The sequence below is a fragment of the Podarcis filfolensis genome, assembly GCF_964270895.1.
Source record: "Podarcis filfolensis genome assembly, chromosome: 7".
Lineage (NCBI taxonomy): Eukaryota > Metazoa > Chordata > Lepidosauria > Squamata > Lacertidae > Podarcis > Podarcis filfolensis.
The window spans coordinates 2,767,679-2,792,363 of NC_139603.1; the positions used below are offsets into that span (position 1 = coordinate 2,767,679).

The 24,685-nt window shown below is 42.2% G+C and overlaps 1 protein-coding gene across 2 annotated transcripts in view; it reads right to left on the reverse strand.

Annotated features, from left to right (window-relative positions):
* The window catches only part of SLC24A3 (solute carrier family 24 member 3), a 184,218-nt gene that overhangs the window by 20,640 nt on the left and 138,893 nt on the right, over positions 1-24,685 (reverse strand). Inside the window, exons 7-13 of one of the 2 annotated variants that reach the window (XM_083624467.1) lie at positions 20,173-20,247; positions 15,761-15,786; positions 12,761-12,814; positions 6,129-6,262; positions 3,137-3,297; positions 1,061-1,334; positions 430-596 (exon numbers count right to left, since the gene is read on the reverse strand). In XM_083624467.1, coding sequence (XP_083480593.1) covers positions 430-596; positions 1,061-1,334; positions 3,137-3,297; positions 6,129-6,262; positions 12,761-12,814; positions 15,761-15,786; positions 20,173-20,247 — 891 coding nt within the window. Of the gene's footprint in view, positions 1-429; positions 597-1,060; positions 1,335-3,136; positions 3,298-6,116; positions 6,263-12,760; positions 12,815-15,760; positions 15,787-20,172; positions 20,248-24,685 lie in introns of both variants that reach the window. The other variant, XM_083624466.1, reaches the window with a different exon arrangement.

Genomic DNA, 24,685 nt, shown 5'->3' on the forward strand with positions numbered 1-24,685 from the left:
AGCAAGTTTGTTTTCTTGTGCTCTAGAGGGTAGGACCCAAACCCATGGCTTCAAGTTACAGGAAAAAATTCTCCAACTAAACATCAGAAGAACTTTCTGACAGTAAGAACTGTTTGACAATGGAACAGATTCTCTTGGAAGGTAGTGGACTCTCCTTCCTTGCAGGGGGTTGGACTAGATGGCCCCAGGGTCCCTTCCAACTCTGCCTTTCTATGATCTATGATACCAAAATTGTACTTAGCAAGCTGGCTGCAGAAGGGTAAATCATGGAGGGCCATGCCTAGAAGCACCTGGCTTGCCACTTTTGGAAACAGGATGCTAGATCAGATGACTCTTTGATCTGACCCACCATGTGCCCAGGCACTGTCAAGAGAAGGGGACACTTCCAGCATTCAAAGCACTCCAGCATTCGCCAGGCCCAATACGTACCATCCATACCATCACGTAGGAAAAAGCTGCAATCCAGAGGGTGGAAGAGGCAAAAGTGACCAAGAACCACTTCTCCCAGCGGGGTTTATTACAGTTGGGCACCGTGAAGTACAAGAGGAAGGACAGAGGCCAAGTGAATAACCATTTGGCAATTTCTATTACGCCAGCTGCAAAAAACCCAAACCCCAACATTAGAAGGTGATTCCATCTTGTATGCCTTATGACCTCCTTTTTTAAAATGACAAAAATTCTACTTAAGTTCAGAGCTAAGATAAATGCATACGAAAAAGAATATAGCATATCAAAATGAAGAACTGAGCAACTGAGGCCAGCACAACAACCTCACTTTGCCTACAAACCAAAGCGGAAGTTTCAACTGAGGTCTAAATTTTCTGCCATTTAGGTTGAATGATCATTTGCGCTTCCCCACTCCAAAGCCTTCATGTAGCATCTAATGGCAAGAAGGATTTTTGCTCAGTAACTTGCCTTACTCTGAAGGAGCTCTCTCCCAATTGTCTAGATGTCTAAAGAATGTTTTAAAAAGCAGACTTTGAAATATTAAAATTAAATAAGTACCGTATGTTTAATATTAAACAAGCAAACAGATTTGTGAAACCTAGGAATTTCTTACATGGTACATCAAAGGGAGTGTAAGGGTCTCCACTCTCATCCTCCTCCTCCTCCTCCTCCTCTTCATCATTCTCATTGTTTTCATTGTCATCGTTTTCATTCTCTGTTTCATTCCCAGCCTCTGCAGCCTCTTCATCTCGTCTCGCTCCATTTGCGCCTCTCTCTGCAGAATTGCTGGGTCCTGACCCATTCTCTACTGTGCGCTTGGCAGGGACTTTGATGGCCACCTCTGATTCTCCATTGGTGTATACTCTGCTGTTGATTAGTCTTTGTCTCTGTTTAAAGAAGTAATGGCAAATGCATTAGGAGTTTTTAAAAAGCAACGAGACTAAAATAGGGAGGAGGGAGAAGAGATTGTAGGATCAAATCTCCATAGCAACTGCTGAAGACAAATGCTTCACCTGCAAGTAATATAGTAGTATCAACTCATGTTATTTCAGAGCTCTTACAAGTTGTGCTGATGTACAAAACCGCTGCATACCTCAGTTAATAAGAATCTCAATATACATTGATAAAAGCTGAATTTGCTAGCTTTTAAAGAGGGCAAGTAATATGTATTTTTCCGTGTTTAAGACGCCCCCATGAATTTTGGGGGGCTCCAATTTTAGAAAATGGGGGGAGATGACCCAGAGTTGCTGAGCTTTTTTGGGGGGTTATTGAGTTATTGAGCTTTTTTGGGAGGGGGAATGCCAAAAATCACTCAACAGGCTGACAAACGCTGACAATTGCATGTGTAACAAAAGCCATAAAGCGTCTGATCACCACCAGCAGCCAGCAGGCGCACACACAACTGCCGCAGCAGCAGCCAATTAAAAGCAGCCCTTGTCGCAGCCACGAATCACCCACACTTTCGCCACTTACAACCTCCTGCTCCCCCCCTGCACTATCCGTGTATAAGACGAGCCCACATTTAGAACATTACTTTAGAGTTAAATAAAAAGGTAAAGGGACCCCTGACCATTAGGTCCAGTCGTGGCCGACTCTGGGGTTGCGGCGCTCATCTCGCTTTATTGGCTGAGGGAGCCGGTGTACAGCTTCCGGGTCATGTGGCTGGCATGACTAAGCCGCTTCTGGCAAACCAGAGCAGCGCACGGAAATGCCGTTTACCTTCCCCCTGGAGCAATACCTATTTATCTACCCTCGTCTTATATACAGAAAAGTACAGTATATATTTAAATTATCAAAATAACATTATTTTAATATATGGTATGTCATATATGTACATCACTGACACTTGTTTTGTAATTGAATTTACAAAAATTTCTCACTCCCTGTTAGATAGAACAGCCATCTTAAATACTCACTTGTGTTGTATTATAAAACTACAACAGCATCAAGAAATGAACAACTTCATCCTTGGTTCCAAGCCCCACTGATTATAACTGAACATACTGATTAATCAGCTGAAGCTTTAGTTAATTAACCTGCTAAGTAAACTTATTAAAGACTGCAACCTTACCTTTAAAGGCTCTCAAGTAGCAGTACAAATAACAATGTATTCATGTACTTTATTTTGAAAAATCAAAAATAATTTAATCAATACAATGCTTTTTTACATGAATACTTAGGACCCTTTAAGGAGGTGTATTTTTTGTTCTATCCTATGCAAAAATGGCCTGAACTAAGGGCAGAGATTTCTGTTTGAGAAACACACAAGGAGCAAAAGGGACCAATCTCATACGTTGTCTTGAAAACAAAGCAGCATTATATTTTTGGACTGTGTTTCCAAGTTCTTGCCATGACTGAGCTGTGTTCCATTCTTGGGGACCTGATTCCCTCCTCTTTTCTCCTCAGACAACAGAGGACCTCCTTGACCCTGTCAGTGCAGCTCATGTTCCTCTACTCTTGTGCTCCAGACCCCAATATGGCTCATTCTACCATTATATTCCAGTTGGGGAAACATGCAGGGCAGCCCTGCTGTGATAAAGATTCTGGCCATCCAGTATGAGGTGAGAGGAAGAAGTGTGGTCATCACTCATAGCAACCCACCAAGATGCCCCATAAAAAGAGTCCAGTAGCTTCCAGTTTACAGATCACTGCTGAAGCAAGCACTGTTTACACAAAACATAAAATATACCTCATTGATCAACATGCGGCTGGCCATGGAGAGCCGGGTTCTGGGGGGGAAGTGACTGGTTATCATAATCCGCAGCCCAGCCTCTGAAAAGGAAAGTTGGTGTGGATATGCAGACAACAATTCATCCACCATGATCACAGAGGCTTTGCGATGGAAGTTTCCTAAAGACAATTAAGGGAAATTAACAGGAGAGAAAAAGTCTTCTGCATCATCAGATATTTATCCTATATGAAGCCACCATATGACAGTCAGCTGTTCAGTGGTGTTCCCTAACATTGCTTCTCTTTAATAAGGAGCGCTAAGAACCTCTCCTAAAATTTTTTAGAAACTCTAAAAGAATTTCTAGTTCTGAAAAACCTGGCACTTTGGCAGCAGATGTAATTAGTCCATCTGCTGTTACTCTTTCCGTTCACATTGACTGGCAGTGGTTCTTCAGGGCTTCAGGCAGAGGGTCCCTCCAAGCCCCACCTGGAGAGGCTGGGGAAAGAACCTGTGGTGACCTGCTGGTGCTCTACCGCTGAAGACCTTCAGACCACGTCATGGGGACAGTTCTGATTTGTGTGGTTGAGCCAATATGTATCCCTCCCACTTTACTATCCCATTTTGCAAGTGAAGTGGCAAAAATGAGGGGAGGGCATTTTGACTGCCTTCCGGAAGAGTAAAAGTAGAGCACACAAAATTTACTGGCGGCATCAGCAGCAGCAGTGTTCTGCTGGTGGTCATCATCTGGGTTTTGTTTCCCCCCATGATCCTCCCTCTGACCAGACTGATGTCATGATGCAGATCAGTTTCATGAGGGAATCTGGGGGTGGGGGTTACAGCTCCCAGGCTTAGTTCTTAATTATCACTGCTTTATACTTGGGGGAACTTTGACCACATCCTCTCCTCTTACTTCAGTGTACTAGGTCTGTTGGTGGCTCCACATTGTCCTTGCCACATCTGCTCTGCTATTTCCTGTGGCAAACATGTAAACAAGACAACCTACTCATGTACTCTCAACAGGGAACCATGACCGGCCCAGTTTTATTTGTTTTATTTTTATTAAGACATTTCTATCCTACCCTTCAGATAAAACCACTCAAGCAGCTAACATAACAATGACTAAATCAAGAAATACATACAAAGAGCATAAAATCATAGCAACAGAAAAACTGGTCTGTTGGATTAAAACATTATATACGAACACCTCACCTCTGAGGTGTGGAAGGTGGTGGTCCTTTAGGTACCCAGGTCTCGAGCTATTTAGGGCTTCAAAGGTTAAAACCAGCTCCATGAAAGGCTTGCATTGAACAAGCACCCAGTGCAGTCCAAAGTGAATGCATGTTGTATACACTTTATGAGTTTGCTGCAGGAAACACTGGTGTCATCACATTCCCCTTATATAATTGGAGCCACTCTCATGTGAGCAAGACTGCTCTATTAGTTTTGTTCATACATTTGGGGGGATTTATTCAATGTGACTTAATCCATAGTGGGACAGTCACATAAAGCAGCAAGCACCTCAAACAGTAATCTAAATAACTGATAATGGCTACAAACAGGAGATGTCCAGTTGCACCAGAATATAAGACATGTAAAATACATTATAAAGGGCAATTTATCTTGGTCAGCTTGAATAAGACTTTTATACAGTTTGTAGAAGAAATTATAGACCAGGTTCTCAGACAGGAAAAGTGAAGTCCTGACTACTAAATATATTTTAAAAGTTTAAATCTGCTGAAAAAGGCACACTCTGCACTCACATTAATGAACACTAATTAAACAATTCAGTCTAGCTAAGAGCATGGTTGGGTTTACCTGACATCACCCTTACAGGCAGCTGGAATCATCTTCTTGCTATTTTGCTTCTGCATAAGCTCACTGATTGCCTGTAATCATGGAATTTTCTGCCTGCATACTCAGTATCTTCTTGCTGAATGTCAGTATCCAGGCTATCCTAATAGATGGTTCAGATTACAATCCTATTCCATTTACCAGGGAGTAAATGTCATTGAAATCAATGGGAACCATCTCTGAGATGGATGCATTGGATGTTGGGCACAGCTTTTGAACAGCATGCTGGAAAACTTAGGCCAAAGACAGAAAATAGTTTTAAGAGAACTGACAGTGACTCCAAAGAGGTTTTGCATCCCATTGTGTACACACACAAATCTTTTACTCCTATGTTTCCTTCTATCATTCAAGTTTGGCTTTTTTTTTTTACTGGGGGCAAAAGTGGGATGAATGTACATACAAGCAGCAATTCCTCTTTCAAGCTGTCAACAGCTCTCTAAAAATGATATAATTTCTTGTGAGCCAAAGCTCTCACCTCCCCAGCTAAAACACATAATTGTGTTTGGTCATGCCCAGTTCACCTTACCTCTCCTCTTCTATTAGCTCCTCCGCTGTTTAAATTTAGATTTTAAGCTCCTTGGGTGAGGTGCTCTTTCTTTGACCCCCCCTTTCTTTAAATGTGACTCCGTAAAGTGCCACGCACATTATAAAGCTTTATAAACAATGGGCGATAAAGCAAAATGATCATGAAAATCTGTTATAATGCTGTAATATGCTCCTACATTGAGGTCTCTTTTGCAAAAATGGCATTTCACTCTTTAACTTCTCCAGTTGTTGACATGTCTCACAAAGATTGGGGCCAAACTAAATGCTACTTCACATCTTTGAATCCCATGCTTGGAATTGCTGTTACTGTTTTCAAAAGAAGTTACAGGAAGCTGTGACCAATGGATCAGGATTACGCCCATGGTTTAACCCTTTCCCCTGTGCTTCTTCCCCCTCCCCCAGCTGCATATTGCTCCAGGAAGCAAATAGCAGCTTTATTAGGGAGAAAACAACATCTAGACTGGGACTCCACTACTGCTTTGATTAAAAGATGACATGGGGATTCCCAAGTATGGGATTCAAAGATGTATTTATAGTGGCATCTAGCCTGGCCCACCAGAACATCAAGAAGGATTCTGCAAACAAGCAGTGTGTGACTTACTGGAACAGTTACCTTTCTTTAATAATACTACTGTAGCATCACAATTGCTGTTGTCATCCATCTCTGTGTTATTTGCTAGTCCATTCACCATATTTGTTGCATTCTTTGTCCTCCTTTCAAAGATATGTTGTAGACTGGCATTAAACCTATACAAAGAACAAAGAGATGTCTTCTCAGTGGCTTTCTCATGGGGTTTTCCTGACAGACCTGTGTATCAATTTGTAGGTTTTGGCAATCCCTATTCAGTGGTACCTTGGGTTAAGAACTTAATTCGTTCTGGAGGTCCGTTCTTAGCCTGAAACTGTCCTTAACCTGAAGCACCACTTTAGCTAATGGGGCCTCCTGCTGCCGCTGCTGCACAATTTCTGTTCTCATCCTGAAGCAAAGTTCTTAACCCGAGGTACTATTTCTGGGTTAGCGGAGTCTATAAACTGAAGCGTATGTAACCCGAGGTACCACTGTATTTTAGTGCCTAAGAAGCCTTTTAATAAATAAATGTTACATTTTTAAAATAGAAGAAATAAGGACTGAAATATGGCTATATGTGAAGTGAGTACACTGTTCCTACCTGCAATTCTTCCATTGTAGAAGATCTTGAGGAGAAACTTCAGAATGTGAGTCCATAGAAAATAAGACTAGGAGCGATGCCTGCAAAGCTATGGTGTGTGGAGCAGCAGAGCAAAGCCTTTTGGTTGGGTGAATGAAGGTGTCAGCCTTCAGTACCTTATCTTTTGCAATGGAAGCCCCCATTACTGACTCGACAGCGAATCAGGAAGCCAATGCAGCTCACCTGACTGGTCCTATAAAACTTCGGGAGCCACCCTTCTTTCTAACCAATTTTCTCATAATGAGAAAAATTTATGTTACGTCTATCAAATACACGAGTGATTGTAAAGAAAAAGACTATGTCTATATTTGTCTGCTTGTCTATACTCCTTATTTTGGAGCACTTGTCCTTGGTGATATCTTTTTCTGTGACTTTGTATTATGCTAATAACTTCCCTGATTTGTTCGCAAACTCAAATTGTTTCTGTTTTAGGGATTTTATATTCTGTTCAATTTCATGTTGCATTAACAAGGAGAATTGTACTTGTAGTGTTTTCAACTTTTGTAAAATGGCTTTGTCTCCTGGCTTTTCCACCAAGGTTTTTCCAAAACACATTATTTTCTTTAAAATCTTTTGCTTTTCTTCTTCTTTTTTTCTGTAATATATTTTCTTTTGAATAAAGAAGCTTCGCAGCACTACTTTACCAGCATCCCAAACCACTTCCTGGTCCGTTCCTTTAGGTTTATTTTAAAGTATTCTCTAATTATTTCTCTACCTTTCTCTACCACTTCCTCTTTCTTTAGGAGGTTTTCATTTAATCTCCATCTATATATTGTTTATTTTCTCCCTTTAAAACCATTTTGATTGGGTTGTGGTCTGAGAATGCTCTCAGGCAACCTATCTTTTTCATTCTTTGTATTAATTCTTTTGAGAGCCATATCATCATATCGATTCTGCTATGGGCATCCTTCAGGTAGGAATAGTATGTGAACTCACATACTGTCGGGTATTTGTACCTCCAACCACCTGTTAGGTCCAAAAATAGTATCATTTCAAAAAAGGTTATTGGAAGTTTACCTTCTTTGGCCACACCTTCCTTAGTTCTTTTGTCCTTTTCTATCTCATTAAAGTTACCTAATAGTATTTTCTTTCCATTATATCTTTCAAATAATTTTTCCTCCAGGGACTTATAAAATTCCAGCTTTTTTTCATTAGGTGCATAGATGCCCATAACTAGTATTTTTTCTCCTTCTATAGTGATTTCTACCACTAATATTCTGCCTTCTTCATCCTTTGTTATTTGTTTTGGTTCTAGTTTGGGGTTGGCATAGATCACCCCCCCCCTTTTTAACTGTGTCTGAAGCAATAAATTCATTGCCTAGCTTTTTATTCACTAATAATCTCCTATGTTGCCTTTTATGTGTGTTTTTTGTAGACATATAAATCCAGTTTTTGTTTTAACAAAAAGTTCATAGTTTTATTTCTTTTAGCTTTAATATTCAAACAGTTTATATCCCACAAAAAAGTCTAAGGTCACTCATATTCTTAAAGTTTCAAGTCTTATCTAGTCTTCTTGCTGGGATTGATCTTCCTCTTCTGCCTCTCCCAAAGCTTTTATTATACATTCTCATAATGAGTGACTTTCAACCCTTCAAATAAAACTCACAAAAAAACCAGCAGGCAACTATTTTAAGCGCTTATGCACCAACGCTGGATGCTGATGAAGACATTAAAGAAAAAATATATTCTCAACCTATCAGAGACACCGATTTTAATGCAAGAGTTGGGCAAGATTTCTATCTGTGGCCCGGGACTATTGGGAAAAAAGGAATTGGCAACAGCAACCAGAACAGAATTTTATTTTTGACTGTATGTGCAGCACACAACCTTGTTATTACCAATACACTCTTTTGAAAAATAACTAAATTAAAACATCACGGAAGCACCCTTGGTCGAACCACTGGCACCTCTTAGACTATGTAATTGTCCAAGCTAAAGATTGCTGTGATGTACTCCTTACCAGAGCTATAATGAGTGTTGATGACTGTTGGACAGATCACAATTAATATGTTCCATGATGGCTATTAAGATTATACCTCAACACAGGCTTCAACAAAGGAAACCCAAGGCATAAGATGAACACTCAAGCCCTTCAAGATCCAATTCATCGGGATTGCTTTCAAACAACTCTTAAGGACCACCTGCTTTCAGAGTTTCCTGATAACATCGAGGAACACTTCAGCAAGCTAAAACTATCCATTACTGCAGCCTGTGAACAAACTATTGGATACCAAACCAAGAAACACCAGTTCAAAACAACAAAACCAGTGGACCTGATGGGGTACTTGACAAAGTTTTCAAAGTGTGTGGAATTGAACTTACACAACAACTTCACAAGCTCATTGAAAAAATCTGGGAGAGAGTGAAGATCACAGCAGACTTTAGGGATCCCATTTTTTTTTTTTAAGGTGATAGAACAGATTGCGGAAACTATCAAGGCATCTTTTTATTAGCTGTGGCAGACAAAATTATTGTAAAGGTCTTAACAAACTATCTCCTAACTATTGCTCCTATCGCTCAATATCCAAAAAACCAAAATGCTGCACCAACAGGCAGGCCCCCCCCCGCTACAAATCCAACCTAATGATGCAACGCTGGAAAGTTTCAATTACTTTCCTACTTAGACAGTTATCTTTCCACAAGGGCTGATATTGATGCCAAAATCCAGCCCTGCCTGAGCTCTGTAAGTGCAGCTTTCTCCCAACTGAAGTGCAGAGTGTTTGAGGACTAGGACATTCACAGGGAAACCAAAATGCTTGTTTACAAAGTTATTGTACTACCAAATTTATTGCATGCTTGTGAAATATGGACCACTTATAAACGCCATCTCCAACTCCTCGAAAGATTCCATCAACAGTGTCTCTGAAAATTTTTACACATCACTTGGGAAGACAGGCAAACCAATGCCAGTGTCCTGGAAGATGCAAAGATCATCAGTGTTGAAGCAATGATTCTTCAACATCAGCTTCGTTGGACTGGTCATGTTTTTCAAATGCCTGATTATCGTCTTCCAAAGCAACCACTCTATTCCCATCTTAATAATGGAAAGCGAAATGCTGGTGGACAACAAAAGAGCTTTAAAGACACTCTCAAGGCATATCTAAAAAAATTAAAAAACACATAAAGTTTACAATCCGTATTTTCAATGACATATTTCCCTGACTTCCCCACACCTCCCCTTCTTATATTCCAATTCAAATTGTTAGTTCAACAAGTTCTTATCCCCAATTTTTAACCTTTTTATATTTAGTTCATTTTAAAGAAAAAACCAATTTTCACTTATAAACATCCATATTTATACATCAGTACTCATTCTTAAAACCTTTTTCTAAAGTCGACCCAAATTCCCTTCCACGAATTCCCCAATTTTCTTACTAATAACAAAACAAAATAAAAAAACAGATTATAATTATACACCCTTTGGATTCCCAAACCCCACCACCTCCTTTCCCGGTTTCGATCCCCAACAAACGTCCATCAGTCTTAATCTACTATCAGCCTGGAGACCTCACATCCGAGGCTCTTAATTCTCTCTCAATTCCTCTCTGCCGGTTTTTTTTGATAGGCTTTAGTATTAAACACCAGATCTCGGAGAAGCTCTGTCTCCATAAGGTCCATGTTTCTTCCAGCCAGACCTCCATACTTAAAAGTGGAGCCCGAATCTTGTTTCTTACTCCTTTTAAGTTCAATTGTCCCGAAAGCTCCAACTTCCACCTTAATCAAATTTGTAATCCATAAGTCTTCAGATCTCCACATAAGGAGATCTCTCCATTCTTCAATCTCCAATTCAAACCAGATTTTCATCATCCAGTACTTATTTTCCTTTGTGACCATCATGTCAGGCCTCTGGCTCGATTTCTTATTTTCCTTTGTAACCATCATGTCAGGCCTCTGGCTCTCCTTTGTCATCTGCAAAATTACAGCTCCTCCTTCCTTTTCTTCAGAAACAACATATGTCTCCTTCTCTGCACTCTCAAAACTCTCAAGTTTCTCTTTTTGTCCAGCTGCATGGGTTTCCTGAGTCAAATCCTTATCAAATTCAATGATATTATTTACTGTTAAGTTCAGAGTTGCAACATTTGTAGCCAAAACATCCATTTGGCCTTGTAACTTTCCCAAGAGAACAAAGGCTCTGTCCAACCCAGCTTGAATTTTCCCTCCTCCAGCCATTCTTGTAATGTCCCAAATCCCCCTCTAGAGGGATTTTGGTAACTTAGTATTCTTTCCAGTTCAAATCCAAAAGTCAAGTTAGTTTGTATCAGTTCTTCCTTGTTTTCAACAAAATATAACCAAATTGCAACAAATATTTCCAGCAGAGACAGCAGAAACAAAGTTCTCTTTTTCCTTCTTGACAGCTAATTTTGACAGCTGTCAAACTCTTCTATATCTCCTCAACAGGCTCTCTCACGGATCACTCCCGGGTCCGGGGGGGTGGCACTTCAGCTCTCAAAATTAGCTCTTATCCTCCGATAAAGTTATTTATGCTTATACTGCCAAATCGTGAAATTAGTACCTTTTAGCCAATGAAGAAAAAGAAATTCTCTCGACCTTAGTTAACTAGTCCTTGCTTTAAATTATTTACAAGATGGGGAGGCGGACTTCCTGTTTGCACCTTCCCCGATCGTGCCAAATTCAACAAAAAAAATTTCCTTTACAAGTCCAATTTCCGTACTACTCACGGGTTGTTACTTTTAGAATCCAATTGTTCACAAGAAGAAGTCAGCGCTCTCCGACCATGGCATGTGGCTTCACTCCGCAGGAGGAGCAGTTGACTCTCAGCACCGCGCCGCTCACCCCGTCCCCCGTTCCGAAGCCTTTAAAAAGGCTCCTTCGCAGGTCGGGGGGCGCAAATGGTGCCCGCCGAGTCACCAGGTTCACAGGCTTCAGCGCCTGTGATTTCTGAGGGTCCCCGTGTCGCCGCAGCGGCCAGACCCAGCTCCTGCGCAGCCGATTCCCTCCGGAGCTCGGAGGGAATCCGCCATTAGCCGATCGCGCTAACCCGGAAGTCCAAAAGCATCATGGACTTTGAAGAAGCCAGAACACAGGACAAAATGAAGAAACAAACTAAGAGGAAGGCACGTTTGGCAAATCCTGACCATGATCAATTCCTACCCGGAAACCGACGTCCCCAGAACTGGCCTTCACAGTCAACTATGGACACACCATTAAGACCATATTCATGGAATACAATCTTACTCGGCTACAAGATACTGACAAAAAAGAAGATTTATATATCACTTCACTTATTCAGGTGTCCCAAAGAGATTTCCAATAACAAAAGAATAAATTACAAAAATACGTTTTTTTAAAAAAAGAAAATCAATAAAGCAATACAAATATAACATATGAAGTGTTAATCCAAAGAAAGATTTGTCTAAAGCAGCACAAAATATCCACTCAGCTAACAAAGGATGGACACAAGTAGCTACCAAAAGCCTGACCAAAAGTGCTGTCCAAATGCCTGGAAGCAGGGCACATACTTTTAATTAAAAGAATGCATAGTCAGGTTTTCATGATTAACCAAGTCCTGAGGCTACACTGACACTCTTGTTCTGATTTAACAGAACAGAAAATTGGTGGCTTGGGTTTTTTTAACAGCATCTCTACCTGTAGGTAGTGCTCCTTGAAAGACAACCATTTAGGTAAGGTAAAGGTAAAGGACCCCTGGACGGTTAAGTCCAGTCGAATTCGACTATGGAGTGCAGCACTCATACTGAGGGAGCCGGCATTTGTCCACAGACAGCTTTTCCGGGTCATGACTAAACTTTTCGCACACAGAACACTGTGATGAAGGCCAGAGAGCACGGAAACACCATTTACCTTCCCGCCACAGTGGTACCTATTTATCTACTCATGCTAGTATGCTTTCAAACTGCTAGGTTGGCAGGAGCTGGGACAAAGCAATGGAAGCTCACCCTGTCACATGGATTCGAACTGCCAACCTTACGATTGGCAAGCCCAAGAAGCTCAGTGGTTTAGACCCACATCCATTTAAGGTAACCTTAGCAATGTGCAGACAAGAATACATGATACTTACTTCATGATGAGAATGTAGACAGCATACATTAGAACTAGAATTAAAGACTCCCACCTGCAACCAAAAGAGGAAGAAAATGAAGACAAATAAGGAATAGCGTTCCACGTAGCTGAAATGGATCTGTTTCTAGACCATTGATGCCTAGAGTTACCAGGTCTTCTGAAGTTTAGAGACTCAGGAAAGTGAGCCTGAGTGCTACAGGCTAGTGTCTGGCAGATAGGAGGTGGAGCATGATGGGCAGCAGCTGAGTCTAGTGGTGCAGGCGGTGTCTTGTGCTTCAAAGATGGAGCCTACCTAATCTCATCATAAAACCTGGTTCTTACTCTAACTTCCTATATTATTACTCTTTCTATATGGATCTTTGCCTTGCATCTTCATCAGCCATCATCAGCTTCACATTTATACACCACTCTTCCTCTCTAAGGAGACCCCAGGGCAGCTTATAATAAATGAAATTACATAGAACAATTTAAAACAACATTTTAATATATTTCAGACAGCAGTTGAAACTAGCATGGTGATCCCATATGCCTAACATGATATCAGTGAAGAAGGAATCTCAAAAGCTACTATGAGACTCAGCAGGAGTTCCTATGATCAAGTGGCTAAAGCTTGTGTTGTCTTGGTAGACCACCAGATTTTCTTCTTTCAATTGGAACCTGGTGTTCTTATCTGTTACTTCTTTTAATAGTTGTCTGAGCTTTAGTTAGTCAACACAGGCACTTTATGAAACTGCCAGGGACCAATTGTCTAAAACTATATACCTAGCTCGGCCTCTTCTGGAGAGCTATTGCCAGCCAGCATCTTAGGCACAGGCCCTTCGTAGCTCCGGTGCCTCAGCAACTATCTTGTCCCACCACAGCCTCAACCACCACTGCTCATCTTGTTCATAATGCCTCCCTCACACTGATACCTCCATTTCAGGCTCAGCAGCAGAGATCAAGAAGGAAGGAAGTGGTGGAGGCAGGCAGGAGAGGAGCAGGGGAGCTGCCTTGCCCTGATGGTTCCTCTGCAGCTCACATCCACTGACAAAGTGCCCATATGGTACTGTGAGGCCTTCCCTCCATCTGGCCAGCTTGGGAGGAAGAAGTCTCATGCATGCTCTGCTTCAGAGCTCTGAGTGTTAGCTTGCATTTCTTAGTGCAAGAAAGTATTCATCTGATAGTCTTTCTATCTCTTTTCTGTCTGTCTGTCTGTCTGTCTTTCTATTTCTTTTCTGTCTGGTGTGGTGTTCTGCATGCTTAGTGTTAAGTTTTAGTCTTGTTATAAGTTACTGTAAGTTTATGTTAAGTCTGCTGTAACTGGATTTCTTATGTGCCAATCCTGAATGTATTGGATTTGTGACCATTATGCTCATTTGCCTTCAGTAGCAGTAAAGCTCTGCTGGATGAAATATAATTGCCTCAGGTCTATTTTTGGGAATCCTGCAATGTGTTCAAGTTTTTACTCTGCTAACTGTACATTGGAATCTACTCTGGATCGATATTGAGTAGACTTTAAATGACACTGAGAAGATTCAGAAAGGAGATAACAAAAACACCACCAGCCCCTACTTCCTCAACAACCCTGTGGGAAACCTCATCTAGTTTGGCAAAATTAGTTCTGGCTTCTTGGATTCTGCTGGACAACTTCCCTGCCAGTACAGGACTCCTGCCCAAGACCCTGCTCCTGTTACTTCATTCCTGCAGGACGCTCCAGCCTGGTCTCCTAACTTAGTACTTGCTCTTGCTGATTGTGACCTCAGGGTTTATGGAAATGCCATTTCCTTGTGGCCTTGTCCAAATTGCCTAGTTTATTGTTGTACTGAAAACTGATGGGGAATAACAGAGCCAACACCTTCTCCCCAGAGAAAGCCAAGTAAACCTTCACTCACAGTAGCTGAATGAATCTCACTAGGGGGACAGGGAATAATCCCTTCCTTCCTTCCTTCCTTCCTCCCTTCCTTCCTTTCAGTATTTCTACATTGCCATATCATAAAATATCAGAATAATTTGCTAAATAACTTTAGCAACAATTATCATGCTCATTCCCAGTGTTCTGTTGTTCTCTTCTTGAGTCATTGCCTCCTAGCTCCAACTTCCCATTAGCTGCCATCCAAATCTTTCTTCATGCTGCTAACCTCTTTGCTGACATGCCTGCTGTTCCTTTCACACTCTCACTGTTACATAGGACTGTCTTCTTAATGGTACTATCCCAAATGTCTGTGGTATGCAGATGTATGCGCATGTATATAAGCACTACACCTAGCTGAGTGAGACCCAGAGACAAGCCTTTCCCAAATAATCAGCATTTCACTGGAAGAAGCAGCACCAATGCATCTAGGTGAGCATACAAATGAGTCTTTGCCTCCTTTCATTCCCCAGCTGCCAATTCTCCTTTTCTGTCCTAGAAACCATTCTCTGCATCACTTCTTTGTCTTTGCAATGTAACAGTCTTATCATTGCCTGTGCATACCCACGTTCACTTTGCCACACCCTATTTTCAGCTCAGATACGTTTGCAGGTTGTTGCAGTGCTTGAAAACCCAGACACAAGCAGCAGTCACAGGGAGCTCATGGAGATTCCTTCACAATGTGATCGTGACTGTAGATGGCTGGCAGGCAAGGAATAGCTCCCCAAAATGAGGCCATTTCTACAGACATCCCCATGGTAGCTATCACATGTTGCCAGCCTCTTAGAGCAATAGTACTTGCAACACAACTACACATCTCCTGTGCCCTCCTCAGCTTTCTACTTTTGTGACTGTCACGCTGAAAGGAAATTGTTTGGACAGTCTATTCAGGCTGCTTATACAGGCCCTGCATCTTCAGTGGAGATCTGTGTGGGTGGCCCAGAAAGTGCTGGGAAAGAGATGTTTCCTCTTTTAACTCTAAAAAGATTTCCATGAATCACTTTCCTATTTAGAAGCTCTATAGAAATGGAAATTGGTCCCCAGGTTGCTCAGCAGAACTTTTGCCTCCCTCGCTACCATTAGTCAAAAAATGACAGTTGCACTACTTACCAAGCAACTTTTTCATCATAAATAATCTGTGGAGAAAAATGTTATAAAAATGTATTACCATGTGAGACTGTCTGTAAGGTATGCCACACTTTTTAAAAGACTTTTAATATCTCTTGACACAAACTCTCTTCTAGTATCCCAAATAATTTCCCACAGTTCATTCCTTCCAACATCCAATTTTTATCATCTGTAATGTACAACTCTACTTGTTATAGATGCAGAATTGATTTTATCAAGAAACACAAAATGTAAAATGGAAAGGAGATTTTTCACTTTTCAATCCAATCTCTATGCATTATAATCTGTTAACTTTTAGATAAAGGTTTCTATATAACCCTCTTCCAATGTACTAAATCAGTATATGAAGAAGCAAACACATGAATATGGCACAGGTTAAATAGAACATTTCCCAGCCCTGCTCTCTGAGATCCAGAGACTGAAATTGGGTTATGGTGTATGCAAGGCATACCAGACTTGTGCAGAGGGCTCCAGTGCACAACCATGCCTGGAAATGACATGTTAGTTTTCATGGCATTGACCATGGTACTGTCCTGCAACCAAGCTGTGCGCTGCCATGGGTTTGAGGCCTAAGGGTCAGCAGTCCATATTCTTCAGAGCCTAAGGTGCTACAGAAAGTAGATGCATGCGGGGCCAAAGTACATGAAATGAAGGCTATCTACAATCAGAACTCAATACATTTTGATTTTTAGCAGCTGTGAAGAAGAGAAACTGTATGGGAGAAGCAGCACTGGGGGAGGAAATTCTTATCAGAGAAAAAAATGGCATGGAGGGAAAATGCCTCACTCCTGCTCAGACCTCATTTGCATCCTCTTTCTTACACAGCTGCTTTTAAGCAAAAAACCAAGATGCCAGGAGAGCCCACCAGGAGCTAATGTGTAGTTTGGCTTTAATATATTTAGCTGGCAAGCATATCCACAGCTACAATAAACCTGCATAGGTTTCCAGCCTCTCTCTCTCTCTCTCTCTCTCTCTCTCTCTCTCTGCAGAATTCTGCTCTGTGCCACTTAAGACAGCAGCCAAAAGGTATCATATGTTTGAATCACTCCTAAACAGAGAGGGTGGTGTAGGCGATACTCAGATCAGACCCAGTGAAATCCATGGGCTTAAGTTACCATTACTTACTTAAGACAACTGATTCAATGGCCCCACCCAGATTACGATTTAGTCAGATACCTTTTTAGGCAAGGCAGAATTCAAGAATGCAAATCCCCCACTTGCAGTCTGAACAGATAGTCCAGACTCCTAGCACTTCATTCTACATAATGTATAGATCAGTTCAAGCATGGTTACCCTTCAGAAATTCAGATAAAAAAGAGATTCTCCTCCTCAGTCACCACTAGGTTGCACTCAAATTCTACGTCTCAGCTTTTCTTTTCTCCCTCGGCTTTGCCTGGAATGATGGTAGCAAATGAAGTGCCCTGATAAATGTGGGAAGAAATATTTGCAAGGCACCCCCCTTCCAGCCTTCTCCTGCTTTTACAGTCAGTGTGTGTGTGAGGGGAAGGAATCCATCGCTTCTTTGCTGTCGGCTTATAGCTGTCACCCTCAAGTACAGGCCTTCTTGTGAGTCAGCTTATAGCCAAGGACACATGTTCATGCTTCAATAAGGTGTCTGGGCATAATGTGACAAGGCAGAGTCAGGCAGAGAGGACGCAGTTCTTCCTCAGGTTTTACTGTCCTGCTTCCTGCCATTCCAAATTGGCTAAATGCTCCCAGAACATGACATTGTAAATTATATGGAACTGGGAAGAGGGGTGACATTTCTGTATTGTGCTTAGCCTGAGAGGGGGCTACTATTATTTGCTGTAAGAAAGAACTCTGCCCAGAACAGCTAATGTCCAATTCTCTATCTTCTACTTATTTATTTTTTACATTACGCCCCCCCCCCCAATACCCCAGGACATAGATACAATGAAAGGCTGGAAGATATTTGCACTTTCACACATATTAAGATTTCTCATAGGAGGTATGGAATCAAGAAGCAAAAGGATGAATGTAAAGGACCAAGAGGGAAGAGAAAGGCTCCTGCTATTTGATCTGCTATCATGAGGAATCACAAAAATAGCCTCTTTGTCTTTTCTCTTCCATGGTGGGTTCAGATATTGACCCCCCCTCCTATGATTGCTCATGGGAGGGGCTTAGGGTTGCCACCTTCGGTTTGGGCAAAATAAGGAATGTGTCAGGAGAGAGGAATTGTAGGGGCTAAAAATTACTTTACCTGCTGCAGAAATGACTTCAAAGCAATCCATTACAATGATGAAAGAAATTTACGGATCTTAGTTAGTGATGCACATTAATTTAAATGGACTCACATCTTTCCCAGCTGCTGGATTTCTGCCTGTCAGAAGAATGGTAAATGTAGAAACCCAGCCCAAAAAAGGAGGAAGGGTGAAGACAGCAACAATTCTGTTTCTCTTCCTCACAGAGCTTTGCCTCCAACATCCCTTTCATGTAGCTGCTAATGCCACGCGCATTCAAGCACATGCCTCCTAGTCAGACAAGGTCATCCAGCCACTAGGGTTACATGTGTGCTTCATTTTGGCCCGGTCCTTCATACAATATTTTGCATCAATTTATTTAAATAAGTAAAAACAACAACCATTTTAAGGATTCAATACTTTGCATACTTAATTGAAAGTAAATTCAACTGAACTAATTGGGACTTATTTCTGTTTTCAAAGGATCAGGTTGAACGTGAATTTAGGACCGTGAGAGTTTCTTGTAGGGGGGCTTGAGTCCTCATTTGCAGTACACATTTAAAACATTTTAAAAAGTCATGGGTTGGGGGGGGGAGGTTTCTTTGGTAGCTAAAGAATAGGTTTGCAATATCCACCCTACCCCTCTATAAAGGAACAGGGTCAGCGAAGCACATAAAAGCAACAAGGACCCATGCCTACTACCCCCCACTTCCCTGGTCAGTAGGAAAAGAACTGCCAGCTTGAATGTGAAACACACACACTGGTGCTGGCCAGCCTCACCTTCCCTCCTCTCCTCCCTCCCTCCCACTTATCCGAAGTCACTCATTTCTTTTTCAGCCTCGCCCCTCCATTCCATTCCCATCCATTGGGCCACAGCTGCGTCACTCCTGGATTTAGCGTAACAGGGAGGGGTAGGGTAGGGAAAGAGACACAGGCAGGCAGGGGGGAGGCAGCAGCGCTGGCAGAGATGGGAGGGAGGAAGAAACTGAGCTCAGCGCTCATCTCAGCAGAGGAGAAGGAGCAGGGAGAAGAAAGCGGGGTAGAAATAAGGGATGCTGCATTTTCCCTTTAAATAAGGGACAACCCCTTATTACAAGGGTCAGCAAACTTTTTCAGCAGGGGGCTGGTCCACTGTCTCTCTGACCTTGTGGTGGGCCGGACTATATTGGGGGGGGGGATGAATGAATTCCTATGCCCCACAAATAACCCAGAGATGCATTTTAAATGAAAGCACATTCTACTCATGTAAAAACACGCTGATTCCTGGACTGTCCGCTGGCCAGATTTAGAAGGCGATCGGGCCGGATCCGGCCCCCGGGCCTTAGTTTGCCTACCCATGCCTTATTATAAGGGGCATGTGGCAAACCTAGAGGGGGTCCCAGCAGTCTCACAACCCAGCTGCTTCTATAAACGGATGCCTTTCTACGGTTCTGGACATGTGCCTGCCACAATTTTCTCAGTGTTTTGAGCTGCCATGATTCTGCAGATCATGGTGGCTGCCTGGCTGCCCCTCATCCCCAGCACCTGTAAAACACACACCCACAAATTGAACAGCAGCCCTATATATGCCCACAGAAAATCACTTGCTTGGACTCCAGCAGTAACTGAAGCAGACTCTTCATTATGGTCTCAGGTACACCAGAAAATATACCAGAGACCACTGGTGGTCTTCAGAATTCAATTTAAGAGGCACTGTTACAGAAAATTCTTCATAAATTCCAACAGATGCCCGGAAATGCGCTATTTCTGATCATAAATAGTAGGAATCATAATGGATTAGGGAGTGAAAGCAAGTAATAACAATATTTTTGCCAGAAGTGTGAAATAACAATTGCTTATTGTAGAGAAAAAATCTGGTCTCACTAGGCTAGAGTCTTATTGCACATTTTCTAAATGAAACCACCTAGAATGAAATCTCCCCCCTGACTTCACTGGACCAACCCAAATCTGGTTTTGGCATTTGAAGCTATGTTTTGAAGTTGCAGAACATTAGTTCTTAAATCACTATGGACTAAACTGGTAAAGATGTAAATTGCAATGGACAAGGTCCTATATTCATTTAAATGAAACACTCAACAAAAGCAAACTTTTTGTAAAAATAAATCAGCTTAGTGAACCCCTATGAAATGGAGAAATGGCACTTTGGATTGCCAAAGAAAGACTTATTCAGGAAAGCGATCTCTGAGCACTTACCAAGATAAGTGCAACAACAGAGCAGGTATAATACATGGAATCCCTCAGGAGACACCAAGATGACAGTGCAACAATCTGAGAAAACAGACAGGAAGAAAATGAACTGGCCATATATGATCCCAAGATTCACATTAACAGCAAGCTGCAAGGAAGAGCTGATGGGTTCCCCGCCCCAAGACCAGAGAATTCTACACAGTCACTGTAACAGGTGTACTAACCTAGTCAGAAGAATCACATTTTTTCCAGGCATAAAATATTTATACCTCAAAAGGTCACATTCCTGCAACAAAAGTGTTACTTTGAAAGATATCTGTGAAAGAAGATTTCATACAACAAATATGCAATTAACATTTATTAAGAAGGAGAAAAAACACTGTGTGGAAAGTCCATTATCTCCAAGTTTTGGCCAGATTCTCCAACAGAAGTGCTGAGCCTGATGTACTGAAGAGACATCATGAGGAGTTCAGACTCCTCATTCTGAGGGGAAGAAGCAATGGTTGCCAGCCATTATCTGTGGTTACCTGTTACAACAGTTGGGTGCCTCCACCTCTCTGCTGAGCGGTGGCAAGAGCCCCTGGGATTCCAGGCACTCACCCCAGGTCTGTGTTCCTTTGGAGAACGGAGACATGGGGGAGACTGTCGTAGCTTTAAAAAATATGGTTTATTCTTCTATTTACATCTTCAGTCTGCATGGAGAGAGTCCAGATCTTACAGCATGGTCATTTCAAGAGGGGCTGGTACCCCAAGCAGTGCAACCATGGAGTCCAAGGCATCTCTCCCAGCCAGTTCTGCAGTCAACCTGTCCAAAGATAGATCTCAGACCTCCTGCCACCTTCTTCCTCCCAGCAAACCTTGCTCAAAACACCATTTTCCTACCACCTCACACCCACTTACCATGGTAACCTTCCAAACTCAGTCTCTTCACACCTCGGGCAAAGCATAAGGATAGTTCTCTTGCAAGCCAATGGCCCTCTGTGGCCCCATATTGTTCCTCAATGTCCCTAGCTTAGCCAGGTCATTTTGCATAGGCTAGCCTAGAAATTCCTCTGCAGTTTATGGTTCCTCTTCACATCCCAAATAATCAAAATTCTATAATGTCTTAATTTCTAGGGTTTGGCCCTGCCCAGTCTATAACACAAGTTTCAGATAATGGTTGCCAGCCATTATCTCTGGTTACCAGCCAGTCCTCCCCCAAATCTTCTGGCATGGACAGAAAACTCAGGACAGGGTCAGTCTCACTTTACGTCAGCCCCTAGAGACAATCTCTCAGTGCTTCCAAGTGCAAAGGGAGATTGTCTCCCATCAGGCATGAAGTGAGATACCCCTTCTTCCTTCAAAGGTTCTTTACGTTACACTGGGTCTCTTAATGAAGACAGCCAAAAAATTAGAAAGAGATATACCACTGTCAGAAACAAATTTATGGTCATTGCTGGCAACCTGATGATCACATTTTGACTTTAATGAAGATTGACTAACTAGAGAATTGATTGCTATACTGTGGTAAGCATGTGTCTTCAACTATTTAATGGGGGCGTGGTGGTCACTTTTTTCTCGCAGAAAACTCTTGAGGTCTAACCTGCATCATAAGGTAACAAAATCCTGAGGTTGACAACATCTCTTCAACCTTCATCTGGGACAAAAACACACGCAACCTAACACATCACAGAGAAAGTGTCTATGCTACTCACTCCGTCTTATGTGAATTTTTTACTTATGGGGAGAAAATATGGGAGCATTCAAAAATCTGAATCCTTGCCTGCAGTCTCAAGTGGTATAGTCCATCCCATTACTTAAATTCCCCCCTCCTTCTGCTACATGTAGACCAGATTGTAGCTGGTACCAAACAAATTGTAGCTGGTACCAAACAAATTATATGCCACAATGTGTATGTGAGTGCATGCGCTCTCTCTCTCTCTCTCTCTCTCTCTCTCTCTCTCTCTCTCACACACACACACACACACACATGTGCCCATTTATATTTGTATGGTACTAAGATATTTCCAGTCAGACTCACAGTATTTCATTCTAGCAGAAATCCTGCATTTGGCAAAAATCTCCAGGGGAAAGACTTCATTCAGTGACCTCCCTAACTCCAGTGCAATGCGGCTAATATCAGGTTGTAGCAGATAACCTCTCAAAAGGTGGCATGATACAAGACTACATTTATGTCCTCTTTTTCTGGAGAAAAACAACAACACCCTGCCCCATTTACAACATCCAGTACATTAAGTGCACCATGGGCTATAAGCTTTTTCAGGGAGTGCCCTGTACCAAAATGAACACACCCAAAACCATTTGCAGGGGAGGAAGTTCATATAAACAATTATGTTAACAGAGATCAAAGGCTGGGCCAATGTGAATTACTTTTAGTCAGCAAACTGAATTACTTGTTGTTAGTAAAATTAAAGCTTAAAACATTAAGATACATGCAAACCAAGTGGGCAAGAAAACCATAATGAAGAATATGTAACCTCTTCTATGAACAATAATATTCTCTATGTTGCTGAGGAGCTCATTCTTATATATTGGTTGTGCTCAGAGCTTTTCTTCTGGTGTCAGATGCCGGTATGCAGTACCAGCGCCTTTTTTCTGGACAAAAGCACTGGTTATGGAGTAATAAACATAATGACAAATGGACCTGTTTGCCAGATATTCAGGGAGAAGGAAGTGATCCTGGGTGACAAGGCAGAGAGGAAAAGCCGAGCACATCACGGGGCAAAGTTAGGAAATGACTGCACACTTCCCCTTCCCGCGTGTTGTGGGGCTACGCATTTTCCTGCTGGGTCACTCCATTACGATGTGGGTGGAGCTGGGGTCCTGTTATGAGGGAGGGGAGGCGGAGGGAGCTGCTCTGATTAGGAGGCTCTGAGGGGACGGGAGGGAAGTGTGTCGTGCAGGTGCCTGCAGAGGGGCAGTAGCAGCTTGTGCCTGTTTCCGACAGTGGACCATGCTGCTGCTGCTGCGACGGCAACTGCTGCTGCTTTTGCAAGGCCAGCTGGTGGCCATGGGCAGCTCCATGCTCCAGATGGCTGGATGAGCCACAGCGGAGGAGGAGAGTGGATCTTGGCAACATAATTTTCTCTTTTGGTGGTGGCTGCTGCTGTTGCTGCAGCTCCTTCCCTCCACCAGCTAGCCAGTCCGCTGGTGCTTTAAGCTTGCCTTTGGCTACCCACACCTTCCTGGAGAGAAGGGGGGATCTCGCTGGGCGTCCTTGCAGAAGAACCTGCCTAGGGGGTCTGGGGCACGCAATTCTCATCTGAAGAGATTGTGCACCTTCTGTGGGTGGGTATTGGAGGAGCCACAACTGCTGAAGTGCCCAGCTGTGTGCCTTTTGGAAAACATCAACATGCAGGGGAGAGGGGAGAGAAACAGACTTTCTCTTTGCAAGAAAAAATTGTGTGTGTGTGTGTGTGTGTGTGTGTGTGTGTGTGTGCAACCTCCCACCCCTTTTCGGATCAGCATTTGAGGAGGAGACAGAGTCGGGTGCAGGAGGCGAGGGGGAAAGCGCCTCTGCTTGGCTGTCTCCCACCGCAAAAGCTTGTTTTTCTCCATCTTGCCCAGTAGGCATTGTTTTATGATGATGATGCATTGTTTTATTATTACGGGCTGCATAAAAGGGTTGCCATGTGTCTTCTTTTTCCAGGACACATCCTCTTTTTCAGGGGTAAAATTTGAGACAAATTGCATTTATTTACTTTGAATGGCCATCATAGTGTCCTCTTTTTTGCTCTACAAAATATGGCAACCTTAGTATACAAGAAGAATTATAATTTATTACTTCTACCCAATGCTTTTTCCCCCTGGCAGTATTTACTTTAACAACTTCATGGTGAGTACCAGCAACTTTTTTCTAGAAATGGCACACTCCCCAAAGCTTGTCTCCAACTATTCTAGAGAAAGACAGAACTGAGATTTTCTTGGGGAAAACCTTTTGCAACCTAGTAGATACCAATTGCGGACCTTTCACTACCTACTTCTGTGTGGATGATATGTTTGCTTCACAAGGAAACATAGCACGAGAGATATGAATGAATTCAGATATTGAGAATAACCTTAGAACAGAGCACTTATTTGTCAAACAAGTGAGAATCTGCAAGGGAAATTTCCTTCCTACACACAGAAGAAGAAAAATGACAGCCTAAGGCTTCACTTCATATTGACTTTGTCCACTGCCAACTTTAGGAGTAATTATAAACAACTGGTGGTTACTTGGGTGTAAATAACACAATACACTTACCAATTGGTAGTTTTGCAACAAGACTGGAGGGTGCCTTCTTATAACAGGCACCACCACAGATACTGTTACTTCATTTTTTGTCTATTAATATTTATTTTAAGAGTGCGAGTATTTCTCTCTCTTAAACCTCATAGCTCTTTCTGATAAAGAAAGTTAAGGTAATGTAATTAACATCCTATTTCTGTGCCTATTGTAGATTACTCCTCCATGAGATTACACCACCACAATTGTAAAATTCCTATTGTGCAATTGCTATGATTAAGCCTGTTTGGCTGT